Source organism: Lepisma saccharinum, chromosome 10 (assembly GCF_977018435.1).
Source record: "Lepisma saccharinum chromosome 10, izLepSacc3.1, whole genome shotgun sequence".
NCBI lineage: Eukaryota > Metazoa > Arthropoda > Insecta > Zygentoma > Lepismatidae > Lepisma > Lepisma saccharinum.
In genome coordinates, this window is record NC_139238.1 from 90651420 (window position 1) to 90677106 (window position 25687).

A 25687-nucleotide genomic window follows, 5' to 3' on the forward strand; every position below is an offset into this window, starting at 1 on the left:
TCCTCTGCTTTGCAAACAATCTATGTATGTTCAGGTAATCATCAAACATGTTCAACAGGCTATACAGCACAATATAGAGATACACTTTACTTATGTTAAGGCTCACCATGTCAATACGAGCAATCAGCGAGCAGATGATTATGCTAAACAAACCACCCGATTAGAGAACATTACAGTAATACATCTTCCATGCATGGATCGGCTACTGAGAGTCAAAAAGAAATTACACTCTCTCTGGCACAGCTGATGTGAAGAACAATTTCAGATTGTCAGCCACACTTACACACACACACATGCACACGACCCTGGTTTTATGCATATAACCTCCTACGAGCGGTTTTGACATTCATCATTCGCTTAAGGACAGGTCATGTCCATACTAATTCTCATCTAGCTCATCTGAACATACTACCCAAAACACAATGTATTTGTGGGCAAAACATTGACACTAATATTTTCTTCTTTCAGTGTTATGAATTTCAACACCAACAATCAATTCTATACAGAGGCTTACGCAATTGTCAAGTCCCATTCCCTACTTCAATCATCCACTAATTTCCGATCCATCAATACATATAATGTGGATCCTCTATGGATATGCCAGGAGATGTAGAATACTCTTTTAACCATTGCTCTTTTTTCACACCACCAATATCTTTATCATCTTTTTTACATACCCACATGCATACTCCTGCTGATACACATCTATTACAACAACAAAAAATAAAAAAAAACAACTACCATAGTTGGGATACCAGTGTTAAGTGTGTTATCACAAGTGTAAAAAGGTTCGCCTTGTGCTTCGGTGTGGGGCGGCCATATATGGTATTGGTGTGGTCTTGAGTGTTAACAATTGCGAAGAACCTATTTATTTATATTAGGCCTGAGCCGATACCACTTTGAACTGATACCAATGCCAATACTCTCACCGATACCGATACTTGTATAATTCCAATTTAAAATAACAAAGGCTATTGCTCTGTTGCAACTATGCATCTCAAGTTTACAGACTTTTTTAGATCAGTGACAATCGATCAGATGTTTCAAATATGAGAGAAATATTATAAGAAGCTAACATTATTCCCCTGCCGCGTCCCTGTGTCAAAACATGCCTGCTGAAACCCAGTTATCCAGGTCGGGACAAACAAAAGTCTGAAGTTGGAAAGGAAAAGAGGATTAGCCCAGGTATTTGAATTCCCAGGAATATGATATGTACTATGACTGAGACACGTCCACCACGTGGGCGATGATTGTTTTCACTGCGGGAGAGAGATGTCCACAATACACCAGGTGCCTTGTTGTCACCGGGACCTTATTGGGTTTATTGTTACACGAGACCACACCTGTGGGAACAAAGCCTGGTAGACTTCGAAGGAACTCCTATGGGGATAATTTCACGTTACCCTTGATTTGCAAGATACTTGACCACGAGTCTTATGTGCGTATGGATTCTTTGTCACGTACTTGCCGTTCACAGAACTTGAGTCCACATTCAACTAACAAATGCACAAATACATATTTTTCAGTTTCTTTCAGCCAAAGGTAAGTTGGAAAAGGTGAATGAACCTTTGAAAAGGAACAAATTTTGGTTTTGGCCACGATACCGATGTATCAGCTCAGCCCTAATTTATATAAATAGGAGGAAGAGATTGATGTTGCGCAGGATGTTATCTGTGACCAGTGGCGTGCCCAGTATTTTTGAAAGGGAGGAGTTACGTATACTTTTTCTTGGTAGTCAGCCCTCATTTTGTCATATTTTCCTACCTTTGACGTTCTTCTTTTAGGAATACTGGGCCAAAGAGGGCACCCCTCCCCCTTAGGCACGCCACTGTCTGTGACAGATACATTCCTACAGTACATATGTCCAAAATCGCAATGGCACGATAGGGACATAAGGAAGAAGGAAGGTTGACCTGGTGGTCAGGGTGATAAGGGGGATTTTCAATGGAGTCCAATAGTGTGACATCACAGCAGACAACGCGCTGGAACTGAGTCCTTGCAACGAGGGAACTGGTTTTCTTGGTATCAAACTCAATGCTATTTTCCTTCAGAAGGGGTAACTTTAATTATTGTGACAGCAGTTATGAAACAAAATTATGGTGCGTATCGTACATCAATGAAAAGATGAGATTTCGGAGAATACGTCTATATATAACACATACCTTACAGATGAGAATGTAAAGAATAAATGGAGTAGGAAATCGAGTAAAGCGAATGCTCCGAAAGAAATCTCAGCCAATGGGCGTCGTCGGTTCAATCATCCATAGTAGCAGCGTGGCAGACTTGAGATCGGGTGAGCTTTGGCTCTACTTCGGCTGTGCTCGGAACTGGAATGTTTTGCAAATGCATGATTTTCTTACTCCGGTTATTCTTTACCTTATCCTCTGTAAGATATGTGTGATATATAGTCATATTCTCCGAAATCTCATCTTTTCATTGATGTAAGATATGCACCATAATTTTGTTTCATAACTGCTGTCACAATCAGTAGCGTACGCAGGATTTCATCAAGGGGGCTGTTATTTCGAAAACTTTCTACAAATTCACATTACCATTGTTTTATCATACTTTAATTAATTAATAATAATAATAATAAATTAATTAATAATTCTTATAATTAATTAATTAGTTAAATTACTACTAATAATTACTACTAATGCAGCTGCTATTTATGAAAGAAATAGAACAAAATTACATTTGTTTTGTTTCTTTGTTACAAAATAATTGTCTAGTCAACGGTTATTTGTATGTGATAAGTGAGACATTTTAAGTGTGAAGAAAATCCATAAAAACAAGCAAATGTATTAAATTTATTGAAATAATCGAAATATGAAAGTCATTCAAGGAGCCGCGCTGGTCTAGTCTGACAACTTCGTGGGATATCCGGGTTCGATTCCCGGAATTGGTTGGAATTTATCCAGCCTTGTCTCCGCACCCAGCCTCATAGCAATGGGTACCTGAGAGCAACCTTGGGGGATGAAGGCTGCCGGAGCATGGTGCTGATCACATCACCTGCAAAATGGTTCGAGATCGAGAATCTTCGGGGCCCACCACACCACTATGTGTGCCTTCATGGCACGGTGCTATATGCACGGGGGAATTTACATTACCTTTACCTATGGAACTCACCCAGGATGATGATGAAGCGCGAGAATACATGTTGCTAAATTCCACTGAGTCTATGTTTTCGTTGAAAAGTAAGTTTATAGACATTCCAGCACATTTATCACTTCTAGGTGATTCACAAAGGACTTCTTCAACATTATTTAATGATGTGGATGTAGACTCAGCATCACTTGAGAGTTCACAAGGGGATGTGAAATCAGTACCGGGAAGAATGTTTGCAATAAGGACGAAGCAAGGAATTTTCACAATTCTCGCGAGAGTCACTGCGCGACTTTTTGCAAAAAAAATTGCAAAATTGAACTTTGCGGCCGCTTAGATTGTGTTTGGAATGTTGTGTTTTTCTTCATGCTGCATGGGAATAATAATTCAAATTATTATTATTATTATTATTACTGTCGCAGATCTTTGACTGTGATAAATTAGCCATTTTTAATTTTTTCCTACAGCATTTTCATTAATATTTTAAAAGCTCAAGGGGGGGTTAAACCCGGTAAACCCCCCTTGCGTACGCCACTGGTCACAATAATTAAAGCTACCCCTTCCGAAGGAAAATAGCATTGAGTTGGATACCAAGGAAAAAGTTCTCTCGTTGCGAGGACTCAGCCCCAGCGCGTCGTCTGCTGTGACGTCACCACTAATGGACTTCATAGGCCTCCAACTTCCCTCAACGGAATTTGAGCAGTGTTTCAAACTAAGCAAAATTTACTGATGAACTAATTTACAATATTTTGGTTATGGAAGAAAACAATTTGCCAGTCACTGCCTCACAAGTTCTAACGACATCCCTGAAAAACAGATTAACTTATGTGTGTCTTTCGTGCTGTCCATATTACTTAATTTTTCTGCACTCTTGGCATGGCAATTAAAGATGATAATGCATTGAACTGTATACAGTTAAATATTCTAAGTTGAATAAATAAATATTTCCCTTGAAATCTGGTATTTTGTTATGCTGCTGCTGCAAGCGATCACGCTGTATAAATTATGAGACACTAATAACATTGTCTTCTGAAACTTGTCCCAGAATATATGACAGCAAACAGAGAAAAGAGTAAAATTGCCCTGCTGAAGATGACATGGAAGATGACGGGACGTTATTATACGTCTTCTAGTTCAATTCAACAGAATAGAAGCATAAAGTAACGGAAATAACGCCAAAATTATTTTTAGAGTGTGTTGCACGGTACAGGATTATTTGCAAGATCATATAGTTTTTTGTAGATTACGCGGGCACTTCTTCTGTGTGTTTACGTTATGGAGAAAAAAATAAGTTTTGTTGATAACTGCTAATTATTCCTAAGTGAAATGTTAAGGTTTTAAAATATGGATGAGTATTGTGAATTAGAAACACCTGAATCGGATGAGGAACCACTAACAGCAAGGAATGTTTTGCAAAAACTTGAATCTTCATGGCTGAACGAAAAATTTAGTCCAGAAATTTTGAAGCACCAGTCCGATATTGTGGATTGTATGTTAGAACAAATACAACAAATGGAAGAAAATGTGCAGAAGTTAAAGAAGAACGATTTCCGTGTGATTATACATAGAATGGAACTGGACAGGATTAGGTTTGTCATCGCAAGCTACTTGCGAACCAGACTGGAAAAGATCGAAAATTTCACTCTTGATATATTAGATCAAGAGGATAATCGAAGTGCGGAAGAAGGATTCTTATCATCTAGCGAAGCAAAGTTTGCACATGAGTATATATTCCTTATGGAGAAGCATATTCAGACGTTAGCATTAAGACACATGCCTTCAAATCTACAGACTTGGGATAAAGTGAAAATGCGTGCCAGGCCTAATGTTCATAGTCACGTATTTTTAAGAGTGAATAAAGATGTCCCGGGTGTGGTAGTAGAAGGCGACAACGAAACTGGGGAGGAAGAAATAGATCTGGGTGAAAGTACACAACATATAATGCAGTACCAGCCAATTTCCCATTTAGTGAAGAATGGAGACGTGCAATTAATATAAGTAGTAAGTAAGATTCGCAGTTAGAAATAGCATTCTTTTAGCCCATTATGGGGTACTACTTTACTATACCAGAGACACCTATCAATGATTTATTTCGCAATTTTTTACATTGCTAATGTACTATTCTGCATTGCGGAACATTTCTTTAGGTGAAATAATGAATTTCTAACGTAAATAATGTCTAGTACTTACTGTTGTTCCTTATTTCCCACAAACCATCCACGGGTAGCCCCAAAAACCATTGACGTTAGCCCAAAAATTCACGATAGCCCCACGAACCATCATGGGGACGAGGTATGCCTACTAGGTTAGGTTAGGCCTGTTAGGTTAGGTTCCATTAGCACTCCTTTCATTCAATTTAGCATATACGGACAACATCGGCTGTTAGCAGCAGCAATAGCGTGTATTGTGCTCTCCTGCAGAAAGCAAATTGCGGCAGCAGCAATAGCGCGTCGGAAATAGATTTTCGTAGAAAAACCACATGCATTCACATTAAAATGGATCAAAACTACATTCCCGAACGTCAACAATGCTACAGAAAATGATTTGCGTAAGTACTTTCTTCTGTAAATTTGAAGAAATCTGTCTCTGGTATAGTAAAGTGTTACCGCAGAACATTTTTGAATGTGGGATTATGCTTTTGGTAAAATTTAAGTATCTCCGAAACGTATTTCTTCAATTTTACAGGAGAAAGTACTTACCGAAGAGAGTTTCTGTATACTCTACGAAGGTCTCGGAAGTGTTTTTTGCCCTCGCTGAATGAATTTTCGCGGAAAACCATCTATTTTTCAACATTAATGTCTCTCCGATGCACGAAACCTGTTCCATTGATGTCCTTCTACTACGTGAACCCAATTTTGCATGCGCTTGATGACGTAACAACCGTGGGGCTATTTATGAATGGTTCGTGGGGCTATCCGTGATTGGTTCTTGGGGCTATCCGTGCATGGTTCGTGGGGCTATTTATGAATGATTCGTGGTGCTATCCGTGAATGGTTCATGGGGCTATCCATGAATGGTTCATGGGGCTATCCGTGAATGGTTCGTTGGGCTATTTATGAATGTTTTTAACAATTTTTAAAATGACAATTTTTAACTATGTTTGCCTAACTTAACCGAATCTAACCTACCCTTGCCGTGCATGGTTCGTGGGGTTTTCGAACCTGGAAAAAAATACAAAATCAGTAACACGAAAGTAGGTATTTTTCGATGAAGAAGGTTGCAACACTGCATAACCACTGATCATCGACAACGCTAGTCAAGATTTCTCCGCCATATTGCATGTAACACTAGCAAAAACGAACAAACAAGAATTACTCGATATGTCGGAAATTGAGATTATTTGCATGAAAAAAATAAAATGGCGCCTTCAAGAATCCTTAGGAATGCAGAACACGTAAGTATCAATGTAAAAAGAAGAAAATTAAAGAATTCCAGCCCTTTCGGTGATACTTAACATCTCTGCTTTTTTCACTGAAAAGAGCGTAATTTTTCACACTACAAGTATTTATTGTTCGTTGCTAATTCACTTTCTTTACACACTTATGAACCGAAAAATGTCGCACAAACTATTCGCAGAAGGTTTTTAAGCGAAAATTGGTCCACAAACCATTCACGGAAGGTTATGTTAGGCAAACAGAAAATTAAATTGGAAAAAAATCCACCGCTCACATGTCATCTTGTAAAACTACCGCGTAGTTGCTACACTAACACTTATTAACCGAAAAATGCCGCACAAACTATTCACAGAAGGTTTTTAAGCGAAAATTGATCCACAAACCATTCACGGAAGGTTAGGTTAGGTTCAGTTAGGTTAAGCAAACAGAAAATTAAATTGAAAAAAGAAAACAAAAAAAAACCGCTCACACGTCATCTTGTAAAACTACCGCTTGGTTGCTACACTAACAGGGGGTTACATAATCGAACGCACGGAACATTTGATTCACGTAGTTGACGGTAATGGTGGCAAGAGCTATCGTGCATCGGAGATACATTAATGTCGAAAAATACTTGATTTACCGGCCAAATAAGTTGAACAAAGGGAGCAAACACTTCCACGAACTTCCAAAAGTCTACAGAAACTCAGTTCCGTAAGTAGTTTCTCCTGTAAATTTGAAGAAATGTGTTTTCACTATACCATACTGTTACATGCAAAGGTCCATCCATATTCAGTTTAAATCTTCTTCATGAAATCACACCTGTCAAGTTTGCAACATAAGTTTCAGACCATGTTGTAAATGCATTAGATAAACGTTGCCTTTACAGGCATTGTAGATATGATTCAAAGTATAATTCCCTTTTTCCCTGAGCTCTCAACAATTCCTGACAAAGTCCAGTTTATCCTTCAGATAGGCTAATCAGGACTGGTTTAAAGTTGGAACTGGAGCACTGGAATTGAATATGCATACATTAGACATATTTCGTGTGTGAAGATTCTTTGAAACTAAAGCTAACCAGAAGGTTGTACAAATTATCAGGATGTAAGGAGTTAAATAAAAGGGTATGACTTAAGATGACTGGACCCCTCTCCGATTTTCTTCATATTTGACATACTTACTAATTGAGGCCTGCTAATGAAGAATCTGAAGTTAAAATTTGTTGGAAACATCTAGAAATTGCAAAATAATTGCGAACCATTGATGCTAGCCCCATGAACCATTGACGTGTGGTTAGGTTAGTTTCGGTTAGGTTAGGCAAACATAGTTAAAATTTGGTGTCGTGGTATTATCAGGAATATATATATATTTCCTTGTGAAACAAAAAATTTCGCGAAAATCGACGGTTTCCATTCCAAAAACTAACGACTTATTTTGCAATTTCTAGATGTTTCCGACAACTTTTAACTTCAGTTTCTTGATTAGGAGGCCTCAATTAGTGAGTATGCCAAATATGAAGAAAATCGGAGAGGGGTCCGGTCATCTTAAGTCGTTCCAATAAAAGTTATGTAACACTAGTATAACACATAAGAACATGACTATTTCCCTTTAATATAATTCATGTTTAGTTTCATGTTGCCATCCTAACCACTGTCAAAACTGCATGAATGGATAATCCCTCATAACATGCACACAGCATTTGTTTCGCTATATGCTGACCATGGCTTGTCAGGCCTTGCCTTGTTTTGACTGGATTTCTCATCCTGCCCTCTGCTACTGACATCAAATTAAGTGGGTCCCTTGACGCCAAAAATATTTAACAGTGTGTTCAATTTAAAACAGGACCATACATTTCACAAGCGCATAATTGTGTGCATATTTAGTTTGTAGTGGTCACTTGATTCCTGCATTGTTCCTTTGAAAAAGCAGTTTGTGAGGGAGATTGGGAATATTTTAATGTAAAATATATTGTAAATATATTTTGCAATAATATTTACTCATGCTGTGCCTACAGTGGATACTGTTTAAATTGAACACACTGTAGAAAGAGCTGAGACTCTCTCATAGGACTGCATCAGCTGGTGGCTGACCATACACCTCCGAAAACTTCAAGTTTGTTTTTAACAATGAAATATTGCATGCGCTCACACATTCTACCTCCTGCTTATTATTATTATTATTTTTTTAAATCCAACTTTTTAAAATTTAAATCACAGGCATAAAATTGCTTGTTTGTTTGTCTGCACAGTACATACAGATCAGTGGCATATGCTGAGTTCAAGACTAGGGCTATCTCCAAATATAGTGTTTGAATTTTAAATGAAAATCTGTCCCGCAAAAAAGGGTGGGGGGGGGGACTCGTTCACGTTTTGGATTTTTTTGTTTACATCGAAATGTGACCATTAAAAACAACAATAGTAAGCAATGTACATATACTATTTTATGCTTGTTTATAAAAGGAAACGGTCTATGACATGCTATATGTGGGACCTACATGCGAGTATGAAATAGTAATTAACTTCTTACCTTATTTGATGGTAAACTCCATTCTTCTCTCTCTTGTACGTGAATTTCTGGTTCACTTTTTCGTAGAATGTTTCTTGGGAAGACATTTTTAGGTTCATTAGAACACTTTTCTCAATTGAGATCACAGCCAAATTGCTTCTTATAAGGAAGCCGTGAGAACAGCGTTTTTAACACAAGTTCGTGGATTACATCCATTTTCCCCCTTATTTTATCACATGCACACAGAACAAAAGCACAGAATACCACATGTCAACAACGCAGCACAACATGTCCTCGGTCACTGAAAAATTTTTAAAATACTTTCCTGTCCATGGTGAACATGCTACGTGATACAAGGAACTCAGACACGGCACGTTTTAACATACATCCACTTTTTGAACTTTGGGCACCAAATCCACTGACCGGCATTGTTGAAAACAAGTGGGCGGGGTGCTATAACAACAAGGATTGTTTATGTTTCCAAATGTATTTCGGTTACTGAAGGGATGTCCCGTGCCGAGCACGAGAGTTTTGACATTTTTGCAGCCAAAGAGGCAGGGTTGGCCCAGGTGGGCCCAGCCCAGTTTTCCCCACGTGTCAAAAAGTGGTTTGTAAACCACTTTTATAATTTTGAAATGTTGGCTCAAATGCTTTGCGATTGTCAAAATATTCTGGAAAACTTCGCAGAGCTTGTTATATTAAAAATAATGAATGTAGTGCAAGTCATGGTGTTTTTTTTCAGGCTGTTTTATGTATCCAAGAAACAAAAAAAAGTATCAAACATTTTTGGATAAAACGTTTGAATTGATTGATGCAGCATAGTTGAACAAAGCTTATAATTTTGAAATGTTGTAGCACTTTGGTTATCAGTCACTTCCGTATGTGGCACATCATATTTTGCATGAATAAGCATTACAAGGGAGAATTAAGTACATTTTATTGATATGTCTTTAATTGTGACATAATTAAATCTGAACACACTTTAAATATTTTTTTCTCATTTCTCATCATAATGGGTTGCTTACCTATGCAAGATAAATGTTATTTATGTCTGGTTAGGAGCTCTATACCCATGTAAGTCATGCACCTTCAGGACCTACCAGAATTTCACTTTTTTTTTCATTTTTTTTTCAGGGTGTACGGTACTCAAGTAAATACATTGCAAATATATACTTTCGTATTTTGATCATCTTTTAAATTTAAAACCTTTGAATAGCCTATAGTTTTGACCATTGTGCATGAAACTTACAGGACCATTATATACTTGCACTATAATTTGACAATAAAATGATCAAAATATGATGCATGAGTTAGGGTGGATGGGCAGAGAGCAATAAGTTGATTTAGTAAGCATAAAATCGAAATTAGTTAATTTACTTACGTAAAGTGAGTATAAAGTTGTCGCAGAGGACGTTTCGGTGGCAGCTGTCCCCTTCTTCAGGTCATGAAGTCTGCTCTTACGTGCCTACGTAAAGCTTCGTCATTTAGAAAGGATCAAGGTATATGTATGGACAGGTTGAATGTTAGGATGACAAATGACTAAAACATGGTAAAACTGTTAAAACTGCTATAAAAATTGTTAAAACCTGTAATGTTACTCTATCATGGCTCCATGTTGACAGGAACATGTATGTTCAATTACTATTAAAAATTGTTAAAACCGGTGAGGTTACCCTAACACTGATACACGTAGACAGGAACTGGTATGCTTACAAATGCTCGAGGTTGTGAGTGAGTCACTTTTCCTCCTTCCCCTAACTCCCCTTCTCCTGCTGTTACTTCATTTCAAACGAGAAGTCACGTATGATACTTGCCTCCCGCTCAACGTCTGGGTTAACCTTGAAACCGATTTCTTTATATTCTTGATTATTCCATTTCTTCAACATTCCTAACCAAATTTCATGAATATTCCCATCATCCCTATTCAGCTTATTTTCTCTATCTTTACATATAAATGAGGCCTCGTAAACATTCCTGCTTAATAATTTGTCTTCCTCGCGTATAACTTCTCGAGTGATAATCTCATGCTTCTCTTCTAATACATGCTCCGATAATCCAGTGCGGGGGTTTCCATCTCTAATATCTTTATCGTGCTCTTTCCATCTCCCCATACTCCTGCTAGTTTGCCCCACATATTCTTTCTTACACTGACATTTGATTCTATATATGCCCTTTTTTCCTTCTAATTCTTCACCTTTTCTTTTCCTCTATCTTTTGTAACTATTAAAGTGTTTTTCTATGCATTTAGGGGCTTTCATCCCACATTTAATTTTGTATGTTTTTGTTACTCTTTCCCTTTTTTCTTCATTTACATCCTCCTCGTCTTTTTCCTCCCCCTTATTTACTGTATCTTTATTTTCATCCTTGGAGCATATCTTTCTTGCCCTACTTAAATTCCTACGCATTTCTTCATTTTTGTACCTGTTCTTTCTACCGATTTAAAAAATCCATGCTATTTCATCTTCCAGCATCGTCTTACTATTACATAGTCTTAGGGCTCGGATAATGAAGTTTAAGAAGACATTAACTGTTCACAATAAGACCATTGAATTTATTCCTCATAGTGTGTGCAGATTTCTTATCTCCTGCTAAGGGTTTATGGAAGATGCCCGTTTCGATTTTCCTATCTGTCTTGTTGATCTCCAAGTCTTAAAAGCTAATCCTATTATCCTTCATGTCCTCTCTTGTAAACTTTATTCTTGCCTCTTGTTCTAAATTCGCATACAGGCCATTCAGCACCTTATCTTTCCCAATTACTAAGATGTCATCTACGTATCTCCCGTAGTACTTGACTCCCATTACTTACTGTGTTTTGAAATGACTTAACAGCAGGAGAGGGGGAGTTAGGGGAAGGAGGAAAAGTGACTCACTCGCAACCTCGAGCATTTGTAAGCATACCAGTTCCTGTGTTAGGGTAACCTCACCGTTTTTAACAATTTTTAATAGTAATTGAACATTCATGTTCCTGTCAACATTACAGGTTTTAACAATTTTTATAGCAGTTTTAACAGTTCAACCTGTCCATACATATATCTTGATCCTTTCTAAATGACGAAGCTTTACGTAGGCACGTAAGAGCAGACTTCATGACCAAAACGTCATCTGCGACAACTTTATACTCACTTTACGTAAGTAAACTAACTAATTTTGATTTTATGCTTATATATGGTAGTGAGTAAGTTGCATGGAACCAAAAAAAATGAAGTTGAGTTAGGGTGGATGGGTAGAGAGCGATAAGCCATCTATTTAGTGGTCATGATAACTGTTGTAAATTTAGAATCATGTAGGTAATTTTTTTTCTGCAGCTAGAAAACTTGTGAGTCTAGATGGTGGATGAAAAACTGATTTTCCCCATGTTGGAGGCTCTATGCTATGCCCTATGTTTTCGGAGGAAAAGGAATTAAACTGAGTCATTTTGGAGATTTCATTGGTCCGCAATTTTACAGTAAAACTTTTAAAATAATATTTCATAGCTTAGGAGAGGAGTGGTGGTAAAATCACAAACCTTGTATTTATGATAAGGCTTTTGAGTTGCAATTTTTATAGTGATTGGTTTCACATTGTATTTGAGGAAAAAATAGTCATCATGCTTAAAGATATTAGACGACAGACTAGTTTAACATATCTTTTGAAAGCTTTAAATTAGTTCATATTTGACTAGGTTACACAGGGTGTTTACCAAAATAACAAATTCATGACTTTTTAATAATAATAATAATAATAATAAATTTCTTTATTAAGTGGGCGAGGTTCAGCCTATAGGCTGCTCTGCCACCTAACCCTTGTCAATGTAATGTTACATTATATAATAAACTGCATGTGGAGCAGTGAGCTACAAGTAAAATAATACATATATACTTGTAAGAGATACACAAAAGTAAATGAATACATAAAGTGATTAACTACAAATACAAAAGACAAAATAATAAGTAATAATAGGTGACAGAAGTAATACATAATAATAAAAATACAATTTCATGTAGTGACTTGATACTTTCAATATGTGCCTCGTCTCTGCCATTGTTCCATTAACAGTATATCTTTTACTTTACCTCTGAAATTTACGGGGTTCTTTATACATGCGATGTTTGCAGGCAATGCATTCCATGCTTTGGGAGCTGAAAAGGAGAAAGATGATTTGTAGGTCTTGGTAGAATGATGGGGTAAATCAAAATTGTTCCGCTTACGGGTAGCATATTCATGGATATCCCTACGGGAATGCATTTTTTAGAAGAGATACTGCAGTTTACCTTCTGCTAATATACCGCGGATGAAACAGAGATAGTGCATTTTCCTTCTGTTCACCACAGTAAGAACCTGATTGTTTTTTGAAATCGGAAGAATATGATCGGATCTTTTTAGTTGAAAAATGTATCTGATGCAGGCATTTGCACCATTTGTATTTTTATACTGAACTTTTGCGAGAGTTGAGGGCCGTAAACATTATCACAATAGTCAAATAATGGGTATATTAATGCTTGGATGAGTCTTATAGCTTGCATTCAACAGGGAGGAAGTCACGGAAACGATTTTCCGGATTGATTTTAAGACCGTTAGATACACACCAGTTATTGGCGGAGTTCAGTGACCGCAGGAAAGTTGTCAGTTGCTACTCTATTACTTTTTCCATAACTCGGCTTAATGTTGGGGTTAAGGAAATCGGCCTGTAGTTACACGCTAGGGTAGGAGTTCCAGATTTGTGAATTGGGGTTATTATGGAGTGCTTCCAGTTCGTTGGAAATTGGCCACGTTTGAAGGACGTGTTTATTATGTCAGCAAGGGGCTCCGCTATAAGTGGGGCCAAAACCACCAGAACGCTGTTGGGAATGCCATCCGAACCTCCTGCCTTTTTTACGTTTAATTTATTAAGAATTGCCAAAACTTCATCGACCTTAACAGATTTTAATGTGAACTCTTTAATTTGTTGGACAACAACTGAATTGGGGTCTTTTCTTAGAATATTTATATTTATACTATTGCAAATGCACAACCCTGGGAACTGATCATAGATCTATTAACTGTTACGCCATCCAGCAAAAGTAGAATCTAACTGTTGGTCAAATTTTCCAGAACATAGTATTTTAGATAATGTAATAATTTGTCCCACACTGTGGCTGTGCTGTCTTGTTTTGGGCTCTGGCTATGGGACGTGTGCAGGCTTGTCTCTCCTGAGATTTCGGCCTGTGTATGAGACTGGTGAACACTCACCATCATGATTAAATTGGGGAGCTGCTAATGAGTAGCGTAACCAATGATGAAAACCTACGACGACGACTGGGAGTTCGTCGTGCTGACCACACGTCACCCCGTAACTGGTTGGATGATCTCCCACCTCAGAGTAGGATCAGGTGGGAGTGCAGCCGGCAGTTGGTAGCTAGGCCTGGGCCCTCAATGGTCTGCTGCAGCACGGGTTATGTATGTTTTTAGTTTAATCATTTCAAAGGTGTGAGACCTTGATTGTCAATTCTTAACTATGTTAACAGAAAATTAAATAGTTTTTGATTCAGTGAACTAAAACAATATAAATTGAATGTTCCAATATATTACTTTCAGTGAATGTATTTCATTTTTAAAATATATATGCTTATAAACATAACCTGAAAAAAAAAAACATAACCCAGTTTTGCCCAGATTTTATCAGGTTTTATCTGAAAAAACCCTAAAACCCACCTTTTTTTTTTTTTAAAAAAAAAAACCGGGCAAAATGTCAACTCTGTGCCATATAGAATATCATCCACTACTTGAACAAGTGCAGTGGCTGTGCTGTGTTTCTCACAGAATCCAGATTGCAGCTGGGGCAGTAAATTATTTGTGTTAATATAGTATTTCAACGTTTGTGAGTGCACTATTTTTTCGAGAACTTTAGATAGTACAGGCAAAAGACTGATAGGCCTAATGTCATTGTAAGAGGTAGCGATCTGTTTTTTCTGAAGAGGTAGAATTCATGCTTCTTTCCACATTTCAGGAAAGATGCCACTGGAAAGAGAAAAATTAATGACATGCGTTAGCGGAGATAATACATAAGGCAAAGCAATTTTGAGCCTTTTTGTGCTGATACCATCTGCTCCAGAGCTATTTGAGCGTATGCTATAAATAGTTTTGTATACATGTTCTTCAGTTACTTCAGTGAATATTGTTTCCCTGAGGAACAGGTTTTGTTTTCGAAATACTTTATTTGCTGAGTCTTAAGTGGAAGAGGAATTTCAGATTCATTACAAATTTTACCAAAATGAACATTAATGGCATCTAAAACTTCAATAGTACTAGTGAGTGAGGATGTATTATTGTAAGACTTTTTATTATTAACAATACCCAGTTGTTTCAACTCATCCCATGTTTCTTTTCGGTTTAAATTTTTCCCGCCAAATTTGAAGGTAAGATAGGCTTTCTTTTCTTGCCTTATGATGGACGTGGTAAAGTTTTGGAGTTCTTCATAATGCCGCCCGTCGCTTGGATTGTTCGAATGTTTAAACTTTCGTAGCACATTATCTCTGATTCGCATCAGCAATTTTACATTACTGGTGATCCACGGTGTGTTTTTCTTACTTTATTTTATCATTTTTAGAGGTGCGTGTGTGTCAAACACATTTTGTATATTTTAGGTTAAAAACTCTGCTTTATCATTAACATCATGGAGCGAATGTAACTCCAACCAATCAACATCAGTTATATCTTTTGCGAACATGTCTTCATTGAAAGTACTAAAATTTCTACAGTACAGGGTGACAAGAAATAACCCGTACAAAGTTTGGCATATCCTGCCAATAATGTAGTGTACCGTAGCCAAATAATTGTGTGATTGGATTCTCCATAGTCTTTTGTAACTGTACCTGTTGTTTCGGCTTTATAACGATTACTTTCTTTGTGTTTCCGAATGTCAATCAAACGCAGTGCATTTTTGGAACTGTGGCATCAAGGAAAGTGTCAATGTGAAATTGTTCGTTTGCTGGGTGTTCCAAAAATGACAGTCTCAGACGCAGTTCTGCAATCAAGGAGCTCGGCCATGAAGCCGACCATCCCAGAAGAGGAAGAAAGCCTACCATCAACAACGTCCCAGAACCGCAAGATCATCAATAGCGAGTTCATCGAAATCCGAGGGTCTCCATGAGAAAAGTCCCCCATGAGATCGGGATCAACCGCGAATCTGTGCGCCAAATGGCGAAGAAGAACCTCAACCTCAAGGCATACAAGCTCCAAAAAGTTCAGCTTCTCGCGGACGAAAACAAGCACCTGCGACTCAAAAGATGCCGCCCTCTGAAGCGCCGGGCCGCAGGTCAGCGATGGGAGCGCATGGGAGCGCATTCTCTTCACAGACGAGAAGCTGTTCACCGTGGAGCAGGCGCACAACCACCAAATCGACAGGACCTGGTCTGCAGAGGCCCCAATACCTCAGCCATTGTCGAACACCGCCAAAATCCGCAGTCGGTCATGTTGTGGGGTGGAATTTGCGCAAGCGGAAAGACGCCCCTGGTTTTCATGAATCAAGGGATCAAAACCAACCAAGAAGTGTACTGCCGCGACATTCTCGAGAACGTCGTCCTTCCGTGGGCCCAGCAGCACTTCGGCGGTACGCAATGGACATTCCAGCAAGACTCCGCTCCTGCCCACAGGGCGAAAATGACGCAAGCGTGATGCAGAACCCTTTTTCCGGACTTCATCGCATTGACGGAATGGCCGCCCTACTCGCTGGACCTCAACCCAATGGGCTACAGTGTCTGGTCGATTTTGGAGGCCAGGGTATGTGTTAAACGCCACCACAGTTTGGAGTTGCTGAAGCAGTCGCTGCGTCATGAGTGGAACCGATTGTCGCCCGAGGACCTGCGGCCCATCGCCCAAAATTTCAAAGCCCGTTTGGACCTCTGTATCTCCGCCCAGGGAGGCCATTTTGAAACCGGCGGAACATCTTGTTCCTAAGGTCCCATGTCATTGTTCTTCAGTGTTGTTTCGGTTTAATAAATTTATGATCACAAACATTAGTACGGGTTATTTCTTGTCACCCTGTAGATACAGGCTGCTTCAAAATGATGTGAACGATTTCAACTTCTTATATATTTTTTATTTTTCGTCCAAATTGCTTTAAATTTTACATGTAATTCCTCAAACTGTCCAAGTTTTTTTGATAAAATTTTGAACACAGTATCTCACAAATGTTCTATGTGAGCCCCCTTTGTTACCCTGCATACATCAATTCGGTAATCCAATTCCGCCCAGACCCGTTTCAACATGTCTGCATCAACAGTTTGCACTGCCGCAGTAATGCGCTCTTTCAGTTCATTGACATCTGTGGGTAGAGGAGGTTTGTACACAATGTCTTTTAGATGTCCCCACAGAAAAAAATCACAGGGGGTTAAATCCGGCGATGTTGGTGGCCAACGTAGTAACTGTTGATCATTTTGAGTAGATCGCCCAATCCAGCGGTCTGGCAGTCTGTTATTAAGGTAATTTCGAACATGGCGATGAAAGTGGCATGGGGCTCCATCCAGTTGATAGATGAAGTTTGCACTGTCACGTTCAAGCTGTGGCATAAGCCATCTAGTAAGCATCTGTAGGAATGATTGTCCAGTCACAGTTTCTTCGTGAAAGAAGTACGGACCGTACACTTTGTTTGATGAAATGGCGCAAAACACATTAGTCTTCGGTGAATCACGCACAACTTCAACGATTTGATGCTGATTCTCAGTCCCCCAGATGCGAACATTTTTCTTATTCACTCTTCCTGTCACATGGAACATCACTGAAACAAAGTTTGTCAATAAAATCATCGTCACCACTGCATAACTAGAAATGACTCACAAAAATTTTTGTGGGACGTGTTATCATTAGGTGTTAAATGTTGTAACAACTGCACTCGATAGGGATACATCTTTAAACGCCTACGCACTACGCACCAAACAGTTGCTCGAAGCATTGTTAGCTCTTGACTCACTTTCCTTGTAGACTTTTGGGGGCTACGTTGAAAATTAGCTCGAACTCTCTCGACATCTGCCTCAGATGTGGACGGTCTACCGGACGATTTTCCTTTGCAAATGCATCCCGTTGTCTTGAATTTATCATACCACTTACGTATGGAGTTCTTGGATGGTGGTTCTTTACGAAATTTTGTATGAAACTCACACTGAACATTAACAACAGACCGACAAACGTGAAACTGTAGGACGCAAAAAGCTTTCTCTGCACCACAGGTAGCCATTTTGGAACTTATCACCCTGCCACCTAGCGGAAAAATTTGGAACTACTACGACCGTTGCAAATAAAACTCGAGGATATAGTTGAAAGTATTTTCATAGAACTTTAATTGTTGATAAAGTTTTATCGTTCCTGGAAGGGTTTCTTATCGTTCAAACCATTTTGAAGCACGCTGTATAGCTAGTGGGACGTGCCGGTTTCTGTAACAGGAAATCAGCGTACGTAAAGCAGTGATCTGATTTTCCAATCTGAACAGTGATGTCAGTTTTAAGCAGTAATTCGATGTTGTCAATGGCTATTATGTCAAGTAGTGTTTTATTCTTTTCTGTGATTCGAGTTGGTTTTGTAACTATTTGCGTAAGTCTAAACGAATGAAAAATTGATCTTAAAAACAGTGTTTCTGGTTTCTTTGGGGTGAGATAATCACAGTTTACATCTCCAAGCATAAAGAGATTATCCACGAGTGGATATATTTCAGATATTAACTCTTCGAGTAATGTAAGTTTTGTGTATGGGACATTAGGTGGGCTGTATTCAGAACATACACCAAGCTGTTTGTTCATGTAATTCAAAATCAAAGTTAATGTTTCGATGTCTTCGGTATTTACTCTTGTCTCTATTGTACGGACAGTTAAGGTAGATTTGTGAAAAACTACGATTCCACCACAGTTTTTGTTGGTTCTGTTTTTTGTTACCATTTTTTAACCCTGTAAACTAATAACAGAGAGCGGTGTCCCATCCTTTAACCAGCTTTCTGTAATAAAATACAAATCAGGGTCTTCCTCTTTTACAATGAGCCGCAACTTGTCCATTTTCGGACTAGCGATCTTACATTAGTGAGAGCAACACGGAAAAATGCCTGGCCCTCCCCTCTGCAGCAGCTGGTCATTACCTCGGGGGTTAACGGGAGCAGTCTTTATTTCTAGACCCTTGCAAGGAATGCAGTGAGCAACTTTGGACATTTTCAAGGCTACCAACTATTAAATTCTAACTACTAAAGAGGAAAGGCTTACATTGTCTGCTGGAACAAATGGCATGTCGGGCAGGTTGATATTTGCACACAGAAGTATCACGGTTACACACATTTTCTTTGCGTTTATCACGGCACTCTTATAGAATAAAATATTTATATACCAGGTGTATAAGCTTAAATCTGCTGTTTTGTAATCAGAAAAACACATGGTTTGTTCATAGAAAGCAAAAAGAAATTTATTCAAAGTACTTGCCCTCGCGAGCTACACATTTTTCCCACCTCTCGGGCAATTTGTGGATAACGCGCCAAAAAAAGTCCTTCTCTTTCGAGGCAAACCACTCATCAAGCCCTTTTCGGACGTCTGCATACGAATCGAAGTGCTGCTCAGCGAGGGCATGGCCCATCGAAGAAAACAGATGGTAGTCGAAAGGGGCCAGGTCTGGTGAATAGGCGGGATGGGGTAGCACCTCCCAGTTGCGTGTCTCCAAGTAGTTTTGGACCAGTCTTGACGTGTGCTATGGGGCGTTGTCGTGGAGGAAAATCAGCTTGTCATGTCTTTGTTGATAATCCGGCCTTTTGTCACACAGAGCACGGTGCAATTTGATCAGTTGTTGGTGGTAGCGGTGGGCAGTGACAGTTTCACCAGGTTGGAACAGCTCAAAGTAGACTATACCCTGTTCATCCCACCAAACACACAGCATCGTCTTCCGGCCGAAGCGATTTGGTCTCGAGGAAGATGTTGATGGTTGGCCGGGATCAACCCATGATTTCTTGCGTTTAGGATTCTCGAAATATATCCACTTTTCATCGCCAGTTACAATCCGATGCAGGAAAGACTTTCTTTCTAGTCTGGGAAGCAAGATTTCGCATGTGTTTTGGCATCTCTCCAGCTGCCGATTGGTCAATTCATGTGGCACCCATTTTCCGATCTTTTGAACCTTTCCCATGGCACGTAGACGCATGGAAATGGCTGCTTGAGTAACACCCAATTGCTCGGCAAGCATCTCTTGCGTTTGAATATCGTCCTCGTCCAAAAGAGCCTGCAAATGATGGTCCTCAACCTTCCTGGGCCGATTTTCACACTTCTTGTCGCTCAGGTCAAAATTGCCGTCTTTGAACCGACGAAACCAATCCCTGCATGTTGTTTCCGATACAGCACTGTCACCATAGGCCTCCACAAGCATTCGATGCGATTCGGCAGCCGATTTCTTCAAATGGAAGCAGAAAAGCAGAGCTTCCCGCATATGCTCTTTTTCTGGTACAAAACTAGACATGCTTACCACAGGAACACTGTCTGTTGTTGTCTGCACTTGCTGACGATGTGCACTGATTCGTGTTGGCAGATGTCCAACTCATACAAGCACCAGGTATGGCGTGCCCATGGTAGCTTCATACACTCACTAACGCCATCTATGAGCAAACAGCAGATTTAAGCTTATACACCTGGTATGTAAAAAGAGAAGAAAATAGTAATAAAGGAACAAAAAAACACTAACACACATACACTATTGTTATTAAATCAGTTTGAGAATAATAATTATATAATATAATGATACGAATATCTGTGTTCTTATACGACCACGGATTAGATATATATTTAGTTCGGGTGAATTTAGTGCTCATGTGTTTTAATCTTGGGTCACTTCTTGGTTTGGGAAGATGGGGGAGGGGGAATTCTGCGACAATAGCTGGTCCATTTCCCTCCTGCGGGTGATGGATAGTTTCCTGCCATTCTCCGTTCGTACAATGATTCGCCCATCCTCGGTGTAGCCACTCGCAGGATCTCTTTGGTGAGTGGCTGTGAGGGACTCCGTGATGAAGTAGGGGCACCCAGGGTTCCTTAGCATCCTCTTGGAAAACCAAACCAAGTGACGTATTTTGAACGTGGAGAATTTCACAATTATGCAGCGTTTTCCCTCTTGTAAGGCATCGGCCACGGAGCGGTTCGGTTTTCCCAGCTGATGACAGTGGGCAATTTCCTCACTTCGGACGTTAAGCTTTAGAGTCTTGTTTAACACATCCAGAACTTTCTCCTCCACGTTTTCCTTTATTGTTTCTTGGATGCCGTGGATAAGCAGACACTCCCTACGCGAGTTCTGTTCCATATCATCTAGCTTCTCTTCTTGCGCCTCCATTTTATCCAGCAGGGAGAGGAACTCTTTCCGTTGTTGCTTGAACTTCTCCTCCATTCTGGCCTCCATCTGCAGCTTCTGTATAGTTTCAGAGTTAGGCAGAGCACTGGCGATGTTACCTCTTATTTCACTTTCCAGTGCATCCTTGAATGATGACAGTTCACTTCTCACTTATTGTTGAGTTCTTTCGCTGGAGCACGTGGCATCTTCAGTTGATACAGCTGAGCCAGGAGTAGCACTGCAAGGATCTCTTCGAACAGAAACTTTTGCCTTTTTTTTTTTATTTTTTTTATTTTTTTATTTTAAGAATGAATATACAGTGTTCTCACAGTTGTGTACAAGTTCACTTCACTTATAATTGCAACCAAAGCCCAGCAAACCCAATATCCAGCACAGAAATTGTTTTTATCCGGAGCCGATTTCAACACGTCACCTGTCACCATCTTGACCTCTCCCCCCCTCTTTTTCTACTTAGTTATAGCTGGAAATTAAGAAAATGGATATTTTTAGTCAATTAAAAACCCCTACCACAAGGTCGGTTAAGATGAAAACTTTAACAAGAAATTTAGACTTGTTTCAATTATTAAGAATGTAAAAATTAAAGCTTCAGACTTCATCCTGAATTGGAAATTTCAACATTACTTTATTTAACACTTTTACAAGAATGTAATTCTTAAGAGACAAAGTGAACGAATCTTAACCACAACGCAATACAATTTTAGATTTCCAAATATTAAATTTTATCAAATCCCCCAATAGCCTACAGTTACATAACAAATTCAACTATACTGTAAAAAAATATCAAAAATTCTTGACCACAAGCATTATTTCTTGACCTTTTCTTCACTGTCTTGACCTACTTCTTAATTTCTCGACTTTTTCTTGACTTCTTGACATTCTTGACTGGTAGACACCCTGTTACATTTTTTAGATTAAGAAAACAAACTCTTTCAAGAATTTTAGGGCATCACTTAAGCTATAGTTTGACAATAAATGTTTTGAAACATAGTGCATGTTTGGGAAGCGTTGGGGTCACTAATTTTTTGACTATGGAAAATGCCATTTTTATAGCAGCCAGATATTTGGACAAAATCAGCCAGACAATTAAATATGGCAAACTTATAATTTGGCATGGTTAATACTGTACGTGGAGAAGATATTTATGCTTGAAACATCTGGAAAAATAATGGGAAAACCAAATATGACAAACTGTGAACAAACTGTATTGAAGCAGATTTAAAACATTGTGTTGAATAGTATTTTTGGATTATTTAATGGTCAATGGTATATGAAATAATTGAGATAAGAAATGTGTTTGTAGGTGTAGCATAATTCATTCCAACATTGGCAGAACACTGCAGTCACAAAATAGTTTGATTCATAAACTTAAGTTCAGAATGGACTATTCACTAATAGTATTTATTAAAAATAAGCTGCATCGCAAAAAAACATGTACTTTAACATGCTTAAATTTGAGTTTCATTGCATGGGGAAGAAAGTATCAAACCTGATTGATAAAATTAGAAGTCTCACCAGTGGTGGCAACTAAGGGGGGGGGGGTTATGTAGCCCCTCACCTTATGCCACTTTTGCTCCTGCACTATGCTAAACCTTATGTACCAAGGGAAAGTAAACTGCCCTTACCCTCCTAGTTTTGGCACCTTTCCTCCCCCCCTGTTTTTAACCTAATCGCTGCCACCGAGTCTCCCTGTAAAAAAAAGTTACAGTTATTGCTTTTTTTTCTGGGAAGAATGGTGATGATATGATGAAGGCACATGCAAAGAATACGCATGCCTCGGCTGGTATTTGAATCCGGGACCTCTGGCATCGTAGGCATTTCTCTTGTTAAAATAAAATATTACTAGTTCTCACCTATAATAAGGTGTCAGTATAGAGTATCGTTGTTGACTGCCAGAAAAAAAAACACTGGTCATAACATGTTTTGTACCCCCCCCCTGCACTGGTAGTCTGATTGTTGGATACACCAAAGTATGTCTCCGCAGGGAATGCAACCCTGAAAACTGATCACAAAGCAACAGCATTAACTATTACACCCTCCAGGATGAGTAGAATCTATTTTACAACAGAAATGTAAAATAGATTTTGATTCAGCCAATTATCTCTGGAGCAAGGCTGCACATAACGTTAGAGAAGGGGAGAAAATCGAGTGGGCAGAGCGAGAAGGCTGGTAACTGTAGTTGCTATGCTACATATGAAAAGCTATGCTACATATCAAAAGAACTGCATGTGCCGAAAGACTACCTGCATAGTTTTATAGAATTTAAGTTTTTTTGTGTGTGTGTTTAATGCTGTGTCAAAAGGTTCACAGTGGGGCCTTCCCGATGGTGTAGTGGTTGCGTCATCACCTTGTAGCCTTACTGTGCATAAAGTGGACTTTAAACACCAATTGAATCAATCAAAAGGTTAACAGTCTTTTTTCCTTCATTTTAGGATTTACATTGTTAATGTAATTTCAGTAACTTTTCTTCCACTAAAAATAAGACATTTTGGATGGACTGTATAATTGTAACTTAAAATAACTTTTACAACCTTTGTAGCTGCTGTGTTTATTTAGAGGGTAAGGCTAATGACACTATTTACAGTTTAACATGATTAGTATTTTGCATATTAATTTTTTGTAGTTTTAAAGCAATAGAAATTTAGTGCATTTACAGTTTATTCATATTTTGGGAAATGGGAGATGTAGTAGTAAATATATACAGAGAAACTTAGTGCTTATTTTTTTACTAATTTTTTTTATTATTTCGTTGGCTGATCAGATGGGTCTGCCTTGCACTTGCTCTCTGTGTCATACACACCCAGGTTATCCGTGGGGTTACTGTTTCTGTTCAGATTGTCACATATTTTGGCATTTTGTGCATGAATACTGTACTTGTTATTTTAAAAAAAGGTATTAAAAATATGAATTTTAGAACTGAATTTCAAAATTCACATGCCAGGTAAAAATTTCCAGGTACTATATTTTTTTCTACCCCTGCTGTTGACATTTTTTTTAATTAGAACAAACAATACAATACATTAATATGCATGTATCTTTGAAGGGTTATGTTAGAAAACATGGAATTATGCTAAATTTTGTCTGTTTACTCATGATATTTATTTGCAGTGCTCTGAACAGCATTTAGAAACTAAGTTATCATGCATTAATGTTTTTTTTCCTTTCTTTCAGGCGCACTCTTGTACACTGAGAGGAAATTCTGATTTATGGAAGGAGAATACACATAGGAGGTCCACTGTGCAGTTGCAAGAAAATTATATATGAACTTTGTGGGTGAATTTACTTTCGAGACTTTTTTATACAGTTCAAAATAAAGTACAGTAACAATGTTTTCATTCTAATTATTTTATATTTTACTGTCTCCTAAAAACACTCAAGTAATGATGTGAAAAAATATCATCCACAAAATGGGTATGACCTTCTCTGATTTACACACACACACACACGCATGTTAATGTTGAACATATATCCTTTTTACAGTTTCGTTGGCTGCATGTTAAGGTATATCCAAACATGACTTATCTGTGGTAGGTTATGGTAATCAGTTAGCTGTATTAAACAACCAGATTTCCTTGTGAACCTCTGTCGTAGAGTTGAGTTTTGTTTTAAGTCCACTTTATGCAGTGATAGGCTCTGAGGTAGAGAAACTAAAGAATAATTCAAGCGCCAGACCCTTTTCTCAGGAGCCAGTTTATCTCCCTTCAGATATGGACTAAAAAAGCCACAAACCCAACTAAGATAAAGATACACATTTTGAAATGTGACCTTAAAACATTTAATTTGTTAATTATTTGAAAGTAGATAATTCTTGGACCAGAGTGGCCAAGGAGTATTACCTTTAATGGCTTTAAGTCGCTTTGTAAAGAAGGCTCCACCAGTAACAGCATAAATAACTATGCAGTACATTCTAACATATGGCTGACTCCTTCCATATCCCTGCAGATTTTAAAATTTGGACAGCAACAGTGCAAAAATTTATTATGGCATGTTTATTATTCTGAATGATACATGTCATACAGAAAACACAAACATGAAAAAACACATACTGTATTATTTATTTTTAAAACTAAATGTTTATTTTTTATTTTTAACAAATAAAGGTAATGGGAAATTCAATAAGAAAATATGAATTGTTTGCAAAATGTTTTTAGAATATAATAAAAATGGGGTAGTTTTGAATCTTCAATGTTTCCACCAGGCATCAAAGGTTCAGTAATTAAAATCAAGAATCTGGAAATAAACACATCACCTGACATGTGTTCAATAACAAAAACGTGTATTTGATGTTTTGTTAACAGCCAGTAATTCGGCCAGCGGAGAAGGCCATTCAAGTCCTTATTCGCTGGTCTTCGTTCAAGAGCCAAGTTCAATAATCACAATTATTGTTAATTATA

The 25687-nt window shown here is 38.4% G+C and overlaps 1 protein-coding gene across 1 annotated transcript; it reads left to right on the forward strand.

The window, feature by feature from the left end:
• Positions 1 to 4341: 4341 nt before the first annotated feature.
• Sld5 (DNA replication complex GINS protein Sld5) lies at positions 4342 to 24621 on the forward strand. The gene is made up of 2 exons (XM_083130578.1): positions 4342 to 5106; positions 24465 to 24621. Exon 1 carries the CDS (start codon positions 4450 to 4452, stop codon positions 5101 to 5103), a length of 654 nt encoding a protein of 217 aa, XP_082986704.1. The 5' UTR covers positions 4342 to 4449; the 3' UTR covers positions 5104 to 5106; positions 24465 to 24621.
• The last annotated feature ends 1066 nt before the right edge of the window (positions 24622 to 25687 follow it).

Excerpts from the sequence above, each read along its gene's own strand:
- Sld5 (XM_083130578.1), top strand. The coding sequence starts at position 4,450 with ATGGATGAGTATTGTGAATTAGAAACACCTGAATCGGATGAGGAACCA.